This window comes from Diabrotica virgifera, chromosome 9, assembly GCF_917563875.1.
Source record: "Diabrotica virgifera virgifera chromosome 9, PGI_DIABVI_V3a".
Lineage (NCBI taxonomy): Eukaryota > Metazoa > Arthropoda > Insecta > Coleoptera > Chrysomelidae > Diabrotica > Diabrotica virgifera.
The window spans coordinates 163,407,121-163,423,582 of NC_065451.1; the positions used below are offsets into that span (position 1 = coordinate 163,407,121).

General features: G+C 33.6%; 1 protein-coding gene across 4 annotated transcripts in view; it reads left to right on the forward strand.

The window, feature by feature from the left end:
• The window catches only part of LOC114337594 (lachesin-like), a 204,237-nt gene that overhangs the window by 149,392 nt on the left and 38,383 nt on the right, over positions 1–16,462 (forward strand). For all 4 annotated transcript variants that reach the window (XM_050661061.1, XM_050661063.1, XM_050661062.1 and 1 more), the window contains exon 3: positions 1,425–1,681. In XM_050661061.1, coding sequence (XP_050517018.1) covers positions 1,425–1,681 — 257 coding nt within the window. The remainder of the gene's footprint in view (positions 1–1,424; positions 1,682–16,462) is intronic.

The window sequence follows — 16,462 nt, forward strand, 5'->3', positions numbered from 1 at the left end:
CGCATTATTTTCAATTTATTCTCACTCTTTTGTGATATTATACCCGATAATTTTTGATAATTTCCCGTCGTCAATGAAACGATTTAAAAAACAGTTTTATTCATGAAATAATCTTATCAAATTCCACTCGAACTCTTAAAAAGTATCTATTTGTTTTGCCCTCGTGACAATTTGACATCTGTCAAAGTGTCACTCGGGATACAAATCGATAATTTTAGAGCCCTCGTGTAATTACTCTAATTACTACTGATTTGGTCTGTATAGTCTTTGGTATATCCCATTTACAAGGTCTTATACTTGCCTGGGTAAATATCCCCTAAGTCTAAGCCTGCAATTAAGTTAGCAGGCTATTGCGGCCAATACAGATGTAGTTTGCTATTTCGAGTAAAGATAAACATGCAGTTCCCGGATAGTTTTATCTATTTTCATCGACTTTAAGTCGGCTAATTTAATACTTTTAAGTATGTAATCTTTTTCTTCTTCTTCTTTCTTCTTGTATGTAGGCTTTAAAGCCTGTTTCTTCTTCAATATTAGCCTCCTAAATTGTTTAAATTCTTGCACCATCTCTTCTTGGTCTACCAATACTTCTTCGTCCATTTGGTGACTTATCTCGTGCTATTCGTACTATCCTATCCTCTGTCATTCTACTAATGTGTTCGTTCCACTCCTGTTTCCGTTTTGTCACCCATCCATTTATGTTTTCTACATTGCATGATCTTCTTATGTTTTGGCTTCTCTCCCTATCCAACAGACTTTTCCCTGATATTCGTCGGAGTATTTTCATCTCTGTTGTTTTTAGTAATCGTCTCGTTTTAGATGTGTCAGGTCTTGTCTCCGCCGTGTATGTCAATATAGATCTAATTGCTGCTTTATAGATTCTTGCTTTTGTTTTGTGCCTTGTCTTAGGTGTTTGTTCTTCCAGATTGTGTCATTAAGAGATCCCGCCGCTTTACTTGCTTTTAAGATTTGTTGTCGTACTTCCTCTTCAACATCTCCGTAACTGGTTTTATCTAATCCCAGATATCTAAACCTTGCTTCCTGCTTTATTATTTTCCCATCAATTTCGATTTAACATCGTAGTCGGCATTTAGATGTTGTCATGTCAAGTATGTAATCAACAATTTAAATTCAACTACTGTTTGGTTTTGCGGTGCGGTTATTAGCGCAAGTACTTCACAGTTGACTGAAGATGGACTAATATATCCTAAAACGTTCGTTCTGAGCAATTATTGTAATCCATTTGGATTTTAAATTAAATACTTATACCAATTACAATCAAAGATAAAAAGGAGATATACAAAAATGTATATCTCCTTTTAAATGTCTTTGATCTTCAGATGCTGTATTCTTTTATTCTTCATAATACATAAAGTTACAACTGTTCGAAGCTTGAACATAAAATTATTTAAAACTTTTTTTTTCAGATGTTATTAACATTTGGCAGAGGGATGACGTTCTCCTCTACCAAGGCCACGTGGCTGTCGATACAGAGAAGTATTCAAACATACGCGAATTTCCAGATAACGCGTTAGAAGTCAAAATTAACAATGAAAAAGATTATGGCAATTACTCGTGCATCTTAATAACTACGAACATCATCAAGAACAGACCCAGACTAATCCATAGAGTAGTCTCTCCTTCTCCTCCAAAAATCATTGACATCCGGACAGACAAAAATGAGGTAAGGACAGACAAAAATAAAAACGTTTTATCTGTGTTATTAATTTATATGTCTAAAATCTATATGTATTTTGAAAACGATTTTCGAAGTGGTACTCAAAACGTTATTTAAACTTAATTTTAAAGTAAAATTGTGGCTTATGCCCAATAAAAATAGAAAATTGCATTAAAATGCCACAAGAAAATAGCTTCAGAAGAATATTAAGAGATTTTAAGCATTTCTTTCGATATATATTTGTTTCTTGTTGTATTTGGAACTTTCTTAAGAAAACAGTTTACTTCAATCGGCTGACAAAAGAAGGGATATGTGATATACTCACATTACCTTAGATTGAGCTGTGAAGCGAATCGACAGAACTTCTGTGTAGACAACTTTCTTACGATGAATGCTGAAGTCCAAGGAATTGGAATTGAACTGGGTCAGCGAGGAGTACGGGCCTTAATTTTAGAAGAAATTTGCTTCTAACACGAGTAAAATCTAGAACCCTATAATACAGTAAGAATGCAATTGGAATCGACGGAGAAATGAAGAATATAGTAAAGGTTTGAAAAGTGAATGACGTAATTCTTAGAAATAAATAAATTTCACTTACCAAAGTAAATTGGATAATTTAATTAACAGGGGTGGTGACACAAATCGTTGGTTTTAAGAACACTGCCACAAGTCGAAAAGTTCTAATTTTCAGGAGCGACACGTTTTAAAATTTTAATGTGCTAGTTTTCATTATAATTTTGGTAAGATAAAAAATAAGAGGTAAAATCTTTTACAATATTAAAGAGCCCATTATCATTTAAATATAAATAGAAAGACCTTTCTTGTTCTCACCTTTCTACCTGTAATTAGCATTTCGAACAGTTTTTCCCAAAATTTGTTCGAAATGTTACTGTATTGCTCATAGTAATTCTATTCAAACGCACATAACCTATAAGAAATACTTACCTAAGACGCAATGTAACTGTCTTGCATTAAAAATTCTACACAAAATCCCAAAAAAAATACGTTCCTTTTTTAACTCGTAACACTGTTATACAAAAAACACGTGGTAACTTCCACAACAACAAAAACACAACTATATTGCGCCGCTCTTCCATAAAATGTAATGCATGGGTTTAACAAAGTCAAACTATCATAAGTCGCCATCTAGCTGAAATTATGTGAGTGCAACTTCTGACAATTTTTCCCATAATACAGTTTAACATTTAGAGTTGGTTAGAGGGTAAACCTTAAAAATGGCAATTTTTGAGTTGTGAAATTCTTCTTCCAAACCAACGAAATGTTGCAACTTCTTTTGCGGCATACAGATCTTCAAAACTCGATTTCTAACGGAAAATAAATAGAATAGCCAGGGTATGTCCATTTATGGAAATATATTCAAACAATAAAAAATACCGTTGAGTTGCTATGTGATCTGAACAGTCTCTGGGAACATTTTGAAACAAAAAACGTAACGAAACTGAAATTGATCAAACTAACGGGACAATTTTTCTTGCTTTTTTTTGGGGATTACTTTCCAAACAAAAGGGATTTTTGAGGCATTATCTTTACAAACAAAAGCCACAGACAACTTTAGCCAAAACAACTAGGTGCTAGTTTTAACGGGGAATTACATATATTATGGCAACCGATCGGTAAATTTTAAAAAGATTTATTACAGTTAAACCTAACTGTCAAAATGATCCCTTTCTGGTCCCTAATCTACAATATGGTGCATGGAAATTATTTCCAAAGTCAACAATCCCAAAAAATAATTTTATTTATTAAGCGCAACAGGCCTTGTAGGCCTAGGGCTAAAATGTTTACATTTCTGATTACATAAATAATATAATAAATAACTTAGTATAACTTACATAACTTATAAAACTTGTAAATTTTATTTAAATACACTTCAGTCTTTTTATACACTCCTTCACCACCTCTCTCCATCTCCTTCTGTCCAATGCTAGTTCTTTCCATCTCTTAATGTTACTTTTCTTTAAGTCTTCATATACACTGTCCTTCCATCTTTTCTTTGGCCTGCCTTTCCTCCTCTTTTGTATTGGTCTTCGTGAGAGTACCATTTTTGGCATTCGTTTACTTCCCATTCTCTCTATGTGCCCCAAGTATCGTATTCTCTGTGCTTTGATCGTCGTCGTAATCGTTGGCTCTTGATATAGTTCTTCCAATTCTTTATTGGTTCGTCTTCTCCACTGGCCTTCTATTTTCACACCTCTATATATTGCTCTTTGCATTTTTCTCTCCCATCTTTCTAATAGGTCTGTTTCTGACTTTTTGAGCACCCATGTTTCACTTGCGTATGTTACTGTAGGTCTGATAACAGTCTTATAAATTCTTATTTTTGTTTTTCTTGATACGTATTTGGATTTCAATAATGTGCGTAATGCTCCATATTTTTTATTTCCTTTAGCTATTCTTGCCTTTATCTCCCCTTCTTCATGACCATTTTCATCTATTTTGGCTCCCAGGTAAAAAATAAAAGTAACCTAAATTTGGGATTTATTTCCTAATGTTCTTCTTTTCTTCTTTTGGTTTTTAATTTAGAAATGTATAAAAGTATTTTATACATACCTAATATAAATCGCAATTTTTCCTTTTTTTAATTATATAGTATGTATGTACCGGTTGTTACAAAAAGTTTAAATCAAGCGCATGACCAACCTATGATGAATATTTTATTTAATAGCCTGCATGCATACACTTGCTTCGCGAGAAATATTTAAATGGTTGCATTATCGATGCAGTTTCAGCAAGAGATTACCATACTAATTATAAAATTATTTAAATCGTCGTTCTTTATCATTTACCCATGGAAGCCAATGCACACGGTTTACCAATTTTAAGGAGTTACATTCCTGTTCTAAAAATACCTGAAGTAAATTGAAAACGACTACAGAATTGAGAAATTGGTGTCAGACGCTTATGGGGAAATATTAAAAGTATTTTTAGGAGGGAAATGACCGGAAAAAGATTGGGTCAGATTGCTAATGGAACATAAACATTCAGAAAACTGGATATAAACGATGGCATCTTCTAATTGAAATTTTCACTGTAAATCAATTTCATAAACGCAAAATATAAAAACAGGAAAAACTTATTTATTTAATATCAAAATAATCTAAAATAAGGTTCTGAAACTACTCTCTTTTTTTTCCTGAAAGCCGTCTGTTGTGAACCGATTGTACTGCAGCCACTTGGCTTATTGTACATCTTCCATTCGTTTATGAAACCCATTCCAGAATTCTGGAACCCTGTACCAGCTTGTACAGGTCTAGTGGGTGGGTGCCATAAGTAAGTCTTGAGTCTAATATTTTCCCGAGATACTTTACTTCACTCACCAGATTTAAATGTAGACCATTTAGACTTAGAGGACCCAATTCCTATGAATTCCTCCTTTTAGTAAATGTCATGATTTTTGACTTTAGAAGACTGATGTATGTACATTTGAAGTCCATTCTGTAACTACGGTCAGAGCCTGTTGCATTCGATCTCTTACTGTACCATTAAATTTTCCGTGGGCTAAGATGACTAGGTCATCCGCATAGCCCAGAACATGATGCCTATCGTTGTCGAGTCTAGCTATCAGGCCATCCATGACCAGCTTCCACAATAGAGAAGATAAGACTGCCCCCTGTGGGCAGCCTCTGGCTACCTGAGCTGACACTGTATCCCCTAGCAACGTAGCATATACCACACGGCTCCTCAGCATTCAGTCTATCCATCTGTAGCAGATGGATACAGCACGGAACATAAACATTCAGAAAACTGGATATAAACGATGATATCTTCTAATTGAAATTTTCACTGTAAATCAATTTCATAAACGCAAAATATAAAACAGGAAAAACTGATTTATTTAATATCAAAATAATCGAAAATAAGGTTCTGAAACTGCTCTCCTTCTTCTTAAAGTTCCATCTTCTATCGAAGGTTGGATATCAATATGGCAATTCTTATTTTAATTACAGCAGCTCTAAATAGTTGGTTAGCGCTCAGACTAGACCATTCCATTAGATTTAGCTCTTTTAGCTTCTATTTTGCCCTCCATAATCAAATGCAGCAGACGAGGACCTCTGACTAGTGATGTTGAAAAAGTAACTATTCGTTACAAAGTACTCGTTACTTACGAATACCGAAAGTAACGATTACTATACAGAGAGGCAAATCGTTACTTTGATTACTTTGATTACTCTGATTACTTCGTTACTTCGTACCAATCGTATCAGAGTGAGTACCTATTTTAAGTATTGTATCTACAACAATCCACGAGTCAACTCCGTCAACTTCCACGAGTGTTCGGTATCAGTACAGTTAACTAAAATTTTATCTATGAAGGGCGAAGGCTATGAAGAGTTTTACAGAATTACGGGGCGCTGAGAAGTAGCTGAAACAGAGGGAGGTATATCATTTAACAAAGCACAAAGCATGCACCCAGAAACATCGTATGGCTATACATACGATTTGTCGAGGTAGATAATTCACACAATTTCACAGGTCTTAGTTCCTTTGAAAATAAAAATGCAACACATTAAATTTTAATAGTAAATACACACTCTTCTTATTTGCATTTCCACCCATTTTCCACCCTGCCCGGGCCAAAAAAAATTAGTAGAATTTATAAAAAAAAAATCAATTTTAATTATTAATTAGTCTGGACAAAATTATGTCGGGCACCCCTTGTTTTTAATAATTTTTAACAGAATAGATCCATTTTCCAGAATTTCTATCCATTAAATAGATCGGTGAAGGTCGTTGTTACATTATCGGATCTTATACTTATACGAAATACTGAGAAATGCGATTCTCGATATGATTACTGGTACTCAAATACAAAAGTAACAATAGTAATCAAAGTAATCAAAGTAACGAATGCTGTAAATGATTACTTTATATAAAAGTAACGATTTGTAATGAATACTCGAAAGTAACTATAATCAACATCTTTACCTCTGACTACATGACCGAAATATTCAAGGTTCCGCCTCTTAATTGTCTGTATAATTTCGGCGGCATGTCTAATTTAAACATTGTTTTCTTCTTCTTCTTTAAGTGCCATCTCCGCGACGAAGGTATCATGGCTATTCTGACCTTCGAGGCAGCTGCTCTTAACAATTGCCTTGAGCTGAAATCAAACCATTCTCTCAGGTTCTTCAACCAGGAAACGCGTCTCCTTCCTACGCTTCTCTTACCCTCTGTTTTTCCTTGAATTATGAGTCTGAAGATGTTGTATCTCTCGCATCTCATCTCCTCACATGTCCGAGATATTGCAATTTTCTTTCTTTTATTGTGTTTTCCATTTCCCCCTCTCTGCCTATTCTCTTTAACAATGCTATATTCGTGACTGTATCTATCCATAAAATCCTTAATACTCTTCTAAATGTCCACATGTTAAACGCTGTAAGTTGATTTATTGCATTTCGGTTTAATGTCCATGATTCAGCTCCATAGTAAAGCACAATGTGTACATGGGATTAAACCACAGCTACTGATTGTAATGAAAATTTTTTGCTCAATTAGAAATCCAATGAAATCAATTAATTTGTGGTCATCTGATTGAATACAACCAATAAAACCAACATTATACTGAAAACAGATCCCATGGGCTGTTTTTACTCAATCATGTAGCTATGGATACCTACATTTCGTTTCATTTCGATTTTGACATTTCAAATATTCAATATTTCAAAATGTCACGATTTGGTTGTAATACTGATGAGAATATTAATGAAATTATCGAATCAAATATACCAAAGAATACTGTTTACAGTAAAAAATTTGTATGGAAAGCGTTTATGGACTTTTGCAATGATAGAAAATATGAATTAGATGGAAATCGGACGGTGGAAGAATTGTTAATTGCACATTTAAATAAATTGTTTCTGCTCTGTATTTTTTTTTTCATAACCAGCAAAAAATTTTCTATCCGAATAACCCTCGAACATTGATAAATGCTCAAAAATTTTTTAACAACTTTCTCAAGCTTGTTGCTTACAGGCAACAGACCTCCGCCTACGGCGTCGGTCTGTTTCCAAGCAACAAGCTTTCGAAATCTGTTATAAAATTTTTTCGAACAATTATCAATGTCCTTGGGTTATTACTACTGAAAATTACATTTTTAAGTAACTAATGTTTAACATTTCCATTGGAAAAAACTTTAAAAATAAGAGGCAAACTACATTTGTGGCTTTCAGACAGATTTTAGTGCATGCTTTCGGACATTTTTTGAGTCCAGAGGTTGCTTCAATGGCAGTTACACCTTTTCTCGCTGCACGGCTCCATAGTTCTTGATTCCATACCCTGTCAAAGGCTTTGCTTAAATCTAGGAAAGCAACTGCACTATATGCAGTTAGTCGAAGTACTTGATGTTACAAATTGTGATTCAGAAATTATCTTAAGTTGGTCTGTCTCTGTTTGGAATCCGATTTGTATGACCATTTTTACTATTTCGTTGACTGCTGGAAGTAAGCTAATCAGTATTACATGGACTGGTTTCCATCGATTTGAGAAAAGCCTGTATCCCAATATTGCATCTGTAACATCTGTTATAACTATGGCTTTGATTGGGAGATATTTTACAGACTTGTTTGATATTTCGTTCGGTGTAGGTGCATTTTTTGGTGAGCTTTTCCTGATTACCTCAATTATTTTCCTTGGAGGTGTTCTTTCTTCTTCTTCTTCTTAAAGTTCCGCTCCTATCGGTGATTGGAAATCATTCTGGCAATTATACTTTTGTTGGTTACGCACCGGAATAGTTCAATTGAGCTGCATCCAAACCATTCACGGAGATTGCGTAGCCACGAGATTTTACGTCTTCCTACGCTTCTTCTGCCTTTGATTTTGCCCTGCATTATATTCCTTAATAGTTCGTATTTTTCACCTCTCATGATGTGCCCAAAGTATTCCAACTTCCTGATTTTTATGGAATTTAAAACTTCGCATTGTTTTCCTAGTTGTTCGAGCACTTGTGCATTTGTTTTACGATCTGTCCATGATATTTTCAGAATACGTCTATAACACCACATTTCGAATGCTTCCAGGTTTTTAATGTTGGATTGTTTTAGTGTCCATGCCTCAACCCCATACAAAAGGGTGGAGAAAATATAACAACGAAGCATTCTTATCCGGAGCGTTATATTGATATTGCGATTACAGAAAAGTTTCCTCATTCTGTTAAAAATGGATCGTGCAATTTCAATGCGGCATCTTATTTCTTTTGTCTGATCAGTATCTTCTGTGATCCATGCTCCAAGGTATTTGTACGAAGATATTTGCTCAATTTCTGTATTATCCAGTACTAGTCTAACTCTGATGTTTTGTGCTTTTGTAAATACCATGAACTTGGTTTTCTTCAAATTTATTTTTAGTCCATAATCTTTGCAATGTATATTTAGTTGTTGAGCAAGGTGTTGCAATTCTTCCAGTGTTCCCGCTAGAAGTACGGTATCGTCAGCATATCTTATATTATTAAGTGGCTCACTGTTTATTATTAGGCCCTCATTGACTCGGCCAACGCTAATTCTGAGATGGCTTCACTATATAAATTAAATAACAATGGTGATAAAATACACCCTTGGAGCACCCCACGACGAATCTGGATATCCTCAGTCAGTTCATTTTCAACTTTCACTTTTGCTGTTTGATTCCAATAGAGGTTACATATAGTTCTAATGTCTCTACTGTCTATGTTTTTATTTAACAAAATTTCTTTGAGACGATTATGCTGCACTTTGTCAAATGCCTTCTCAAAATCAATGAAACAGGCATATACTTCCTGATTCATATCTAGGCATCTCTGCGATAGAACACTTACTGCAAACAGTGCGTTCCCTGTTCCCAGACCTTTCCTTAATCCCATTTGTGTATCACTTATGCCTTCGTCTAATTTCTTATTCTATTGTGAATCACTTTTAAAAACAAGACATGACTCATATTTCAAGACATGACCCATTAAGGCTATGGTGCGTTGTTCATTGCACTCCTTTGCATTGGCTTTTTTGGGTAGCAGTATAAATGTCGATTGGAGCCATTCTTTAGGTATTATACCTGTTATATAATATATGGTGTTAAATAAATCCAAAAGAAGGTAAATAGGTTCAGTATCCACAATTTTGAGTAATTCGATAGGAACTTCATCAGGCCCGGGAGATTTACCAATTTTAGCTTGTTACATTGCATATTCGACTTCTTCTCGTATAATGTCAGGTCCAGTATCATCTTTAAATAATTTTGGTGCTCCTGTTCTCTCTTTGTCTTCAAAAAGCTGTGCTATATATTGTGTCCATCTCTGCATTTTCTGGTTTATATCTGTCATAAGTGCACCAAGTATTCTTTAATATGTCCGAAATGTGTGTTTTTATTACACCGGCTTACCTTTTATCCACATTTCTCATATTTTGAAAGTCATGCATGATCTTCTTAAAGTGCCCCTTCCTCAATGGAGGTTGGCCACTACAATTGCAAACTCTTCTCTGTCTTCAGCTGTTCTTATTAGCTGTTAGTCTTTTCTATATATTGGTACTTATTATTGCTTAATGGCTTAATATACGGTCTAGGTATGATGTTTTTATAACTTTCACTGTGTTGAAAAGTTCTCGTTCCTTGCCTCACTTCTTCGTTTGATGAAGGTGTGCGATGTCCATGAAATTTTTGGGATTCTCCGGTAGACCCACATTTCAAAGGCCTCCAATTTATTTACGGTTGATGAGCCACTTCTCAAATGCATAGAGAAATGTTAACCAGACGTAGTATTTTGATAAACGTAGTCGAATTTCGAGTTTTATTCGAGAGAAAGATTTTTTGATTGTTTCGAAAGATTTTTTGGCCTGTTCTATTTTGGATCTTATTTCTAAGATATAGACATCCCAGGTACTTAAATCTATTGACCTGTCCTAAAATGTGCCCCTTTATTGGGCAAGTTTGAGGTACATTTTGTTTTTTTCGGATTGACGTCACTTTGGTTTTCAATGCATGATCAGTTTTCAAAAAGATTAACAAAAAATAATAGGAATTAAACACAATATTTATTGAAACGAATAAACGCTAAACTACCCCAGCTAATTGAAATAATATTCGAAAATAATATCTCAACCAACTAAGATAGCTATCGTTCACCCTAGCTTAGCTCAGTCTCTCAGGGTGTGTGTTCGTCTTGTTCTAACCTTAGATATGAACTTTGAAAATTTAGAATGAAAGCAAACAAAACAGTATTTTTAACCGATCATGTTTATTGTTCAATAAAGATATAATATAAATATGACGTATTAAATGCATTAACAAATATATTCAAATTCTTGCCAAAAACTATCAATTCTGGATTATACTTATGTATGGCTTGTGGTACTGGTTCGATGGTAACTTCTTGATGTCGAATGGTACTGCTGTTGGTTCTGCAACGGGCTCTAGGGTTGTAGGTGTTCAGGGCCACCAGGCCTACAGGTGTTGGTTGGTTGATGAAGTGGTTGCAGTCTGGATAACATGTTCCTCGTTCTTGTATCGCCGGCGATTGAGGATTGTTGAAGCTCCCGGAGGGAGGACGGTGATCTTTTATCCCAAAAACTAGAAGAATAATGCGTATAAGTGACAATCAAGAAGTCAAAAATCCAAATTGTACCTTTGCCAAATAGTATTCAAAAACTAGTAGATGGCAAGGGTACATTAAATGGAATTAAGATGAGGGGAATAGTTAAAATTTGATTTACACGTGCATATATATATATATATATATATATATATATATATATATATATATATATATATATATATATATATATATATATATATATATATATATATATATATATATATATATATGAAAATTAGAAAGAAATAGGTATTTAAAACTGACCATATGTCGTAGACATGGAAAGTTAGGTATAGGAAAAAATGACTAAAAAATTATTATAAAAAGCTAGGTATGAAAAACTCACCCCAAGAGAATAAGTGTTGGAATATATCTAATATTCGAATTTCATGCCTTTAAATAAATTAATTCTTCCCTTCCATTTTCAGTTTGAGTCAAGGAGTAGGGATGAACTGTCACTGTAGGGATGAAGTGTCACTGTCATATCAGCGAAACACACAACACAGAACATGAAATTTGAAATAACGACTATAGAACACAAGATGAGATCAGATGCTAGAATGTAAGATTATGAAATATGTTCAGTATGACTTAGATGAAAAGAGAGTTGCCTATAGAACGGGCGCTAAAGAAGTTTTTTAACGAAAAAGCAAGTTAAAACGAATACAGAAGATACTTATTAATGAAATATTAAAGAAAATAAAGTAAAATAATTATTTAAAAATAAAATAGCAAAGATGTGATGTTTGTAACGTTACAATATTTTGAGGGGTGTGCATAAAAGAATTTCACAGCAAGTTTACAATAAAATGCAGTTAGTTAAAAGAGTTAAGCAAGCTCCGCACTACACGCGAAGTTACTCCAGAAAGTTGACCGAAGTCCGAAGTATACGTCACTACACACTCGTTCAACTTTGCGAGGAACACACTCAAGCGGGGCGATACCTTCGATTCCTTTGTTTGACTCGGTCGCAAAAACCGCCACAGAATGGAAGTAGCCCGAGGCGAAGGAAGTCGGATGAAGTAGTACTACACTCTCGTACTCGCTGAACGTAGTATAGTAGTGCACGCTTTTATTTGTACAATAATAATCTCAGTCTACCAAAAACATAGTTTGTATTATAAAATAAAAAAAGTTCTCGGACCGTAGCGGTATTATAAGAAAATGATTATGCAAAAAAAACCAGATCAGATCAGGCGTTCCGTTCTAAAAATCAGAGTGTTAGCTTAGCCAGCTGGTTCTTGTTCTTATACATTGACTGAGGTAGTGAATTTCGTAACATGATAATTAAGTGAAAGATATTTGTGTTGGATAAAGCATGTATAAATAATTGTTATGTGTCAAGGTCTCTACATAGTTAGAAGTATGTACGTAATGTTTGTGTTAAGCGAAAAACAAATACAAAAATACCAAAGGTTTGTTTTGTTTGCTGAAGCCGAAATATATTTTAGCGTTGAAGGATTTCAAAAATAATTATTCAGAAAATATTACGGTGAGAACATATTTTTTCTCAAATAGAATATCGCTGTAGAGGTAGAATAATCGTTAACGTGAAAACAGACAATACGAAGGTAGTTTTATTTGGACTCGATATAGACAATTACTAATTAATTTTGCAATAGAAACTAGATATACTTATGATAAGAAAAGAACGATTTCCCAGGTGGGAATTGAAACATTAACGCTTTTCTAATTAAAAGTTTGATTTATCTCCATTGATTGTTTCACCAGAAAATACACTCAGGTGCAAAAAAAATCGATCCACTGAAAATTTGGTCATTTTTGATGTCTCGAATTTCCTAAACCTGTTGTCTAATTTAAGTGATTACTTTACCATGTTATAGCCTTATTCATTAACAATAGGGCTTTTCATCGATTGTCATTTGTTTCGAGCTTCTGTCATATGTTGTATAATCTGTGTATAATATTAATATACACAGATTATACGACATTTGACAGAAGCTCGAAACAAATGACTGTGAATGAAAAGCCCTATATCGCTGTAATAATATTGTTGCTAGACAGGTAAACTGTCATTGTATACTGGGTGTACGAATCAAACTGTGTTTTTTTCTCAAAGTTCGCATCACCCTGTGGACTATTCTAGCGTTTATAAAATACTGAAATTAAAAACCAACTATAGCCTAAGGTTTTCTATTAAAAGGGCTATACGGGAACGGGCCCACAAAAATAAATTCCCTAGATCTACTGAAAAACTGGGCATTTCACAACATCTGGCAACATCGCCTCTCATAAGAGAGTATGTGTTAGAGTGAGATAGAAAATCAATTTTTCCCCAGATTCTGGGGAAATTAAAAAAAAATTAAAGTCCATTTTGGTCATTTTTTGATCGTTTTGTGGTGGAGGCGCGAAGGCTCGTCGGATCTTGACGTGTGAGGTATCGTTGGAAAGCGGAGGGGGTAACGAATACGTTAACACAAAAAACAAAGCAAAGACATTGCCAAAAGGGCAGTATATCGTATCTCCGTTGTCATTGAACCGATCGTCGCGTAAGGGGTCTCGTTGGAAAGAGGAGGGGGTAACGAATACGTAAACACAAAAAACAAACGCAAAAACATTCTTTTTTTAGGTTCATTCGCTTATGTTGGATAATAAAAAAGTTAAGTACATACTTTAAAAACTGGCCATGTTCGTCATCAGTACAGGGTGTTTCTAAATAAGTGCGACAAACTTTAAGGGGTAATTTTACATGACAAAATAATGACAGTTTGCTTTATAATCATATGTCCGCAAATGCTTCGTTTCTGAGATACGGGACGTTAAATTTTTTTTACAAACTGACGATTTATTTATTGCTTTAAAACCAGTTGAGATATGGAAATTAAATTTGGTGGGTTTTAAGACGTAGTTATTGCACATTTTTTGACATACAATTAAGAATTTAATATTCACCATTAGCGCGCAAACGGGTAAACGGTGTGTCCTACCTAACGATTCTTATACCTTTTAGTATAAGAATTCCTCACAATTAAATAATCCAGTATCAAAAATGCTTAAAAGTCAAAGACAAAAAAGTTATACGATAAAATAACCGTTGCCCCAACCAAAACGGACGCCTATGACTGGTACTAGAAATTTACAATAGACGGAATAGACCTCTGGAAGATAAATATGTGTACGTGTACTAATTTTCGTTTTTCTAGCTAGAAGCGTTCTGGAGGTATTTAAGAAAAACTATAATTACAAGACTCCATCTTCAAAGAGCTCTAGCTCCCTTAGGAAGCATTTTCGGACTAGCTGAATTTGGTTAAATTGTCTTAAAATTATCTGAGGAATCTCCTGTCTTCGTTTGTCGGTAGAGTTTCTGAACACCGTGTATATCCCAATAGTGAAACGAAAGATATAAAGAAAAACTTGATTTGATTACATTTCTCAGCTGTGGTGCTGCTACCTATAGGAGAGTAGCCTGTATTGTTGTACTAATTTACGTTGAAATATTCTGACATAGATGGCGTGGCATGATATAAATTTCTGTTTTAAATTACATATTTAGTTTGTTGATGGCATATCACTGGTATATTGATATTGATGGACATCACATTGATGGACACGGTACAATAATAATTTAGAACACTGACAGAAATTAAGTCACTTTCATCTATTTCAAACAAGTTTTCAAGAATTTTCTTCCCTTTATTGAATTTAAAGTTTTGTTTTTGGAGTATGTTTTGGTGCAGTAATTAATGAATATAATAAATATTTAAAGGTATTTAAGTGAATTATACACACTTTGAATGTGGTTATTCTGCCGAAAATTGGTCTAATTTATCAGGTTCTTGTCAAAAATCCTATTAAGACTGCCTTGAAGCTCCATCTGTTCGTTAATAGTTTTACTATCATGTCGACGCAGTGCATTCTTTTGAAAGAAAAATGTATATGAACGGTGGAAGCATTTAAAAACCTCTAACTAAGGAAAGAATATAATATTTTTTCTAACGGATATTCGGTAATACCTATAATATTTATACAACTCATTTCTAATCATATATTTTTTTAAATTTTAAATAAATGGGTTTTTCCTTCTTTAGATAAAATTCGTAATGACGCATATTATTATGTATTTGCGCCATGTTTATGGTATACAAAATGTGTACCAGTATCATAAAACATTTGCCTAGTTGTATAAATTATTACACAATTAGGTAATTTTTAAAATTTTTGGTATCGGTATTCGGAATAATTTAAGAATACATAATCAGTTTGTTAAATACATAAAATTTGTTCAAGTTTGTGTTATTGTTCAAAAAATTTCCATTTCGTAATAGTCCTCGTGTCTTTCCACGTGACAGAATAGAATTTTCTATTGAAATTAGAATTCCAGTTCCAATGAATAAATGGACCAAATTTGTCAATGAATCGGTACATATTCAAAACAAACACTAATTCGGGGTCCTATTCATATGAAATTCAGGCATACACTCTATTGTTATTGGCCTATTGAATGTTGGGATAAACACTGTGTGTACTGTGTACATAGTATTTGTGTTAAATACCAATTCAGTGTTAATTTCAAGGTTAAAGTGTGTTTTAAAAATTGTTTTTTCTTGTTATTAAGATATTACTTATTCGATTGAAGAGACAATAGGTTCAACTCAAGACTTTTGACAATCATTGTCACAACCTAATCTAATGTTGATGTATTTGTATTTACTAACAACATATATTAAGACTTCATCTACTATCAGACACAGTGTATTACCTATTATATTATTCATAGTTAGACTTAGGCAAATATGCAAATAAAAAGGTATGAAATATGCGCATATATATGCAGTATTTTACCCAAAAATATGCACGTTTATCTAGAAAATATGTATGTAATTAAAAAAATATTTACAGTATTTTTTTTATTTACAAACATATTTACAATATCTCCACATGGTGTATTAATTACCATGTATATATTTTTCAAACTAAGCTAATTAATTAAATATTTAAGTATTTAAGTATTTTAACAAATAAATAATTGATATTATTCCGAATTGTGGTAACAATAAATAATTATCAAATGCTGTTCAAAATTTTCTAACAAATACTTATGGCTTCTATCTGAAAAACTTCTTTCGAGATTAGCTGATGTAATTGGGGCATTGTTCAAATTTACGATAATAGTTGGTTCTAAATTAAGTGGTTCGAAAAATGTTCCAGCTAGTACTTGAACCACTTGAGAAAGAATCTGGTAATAA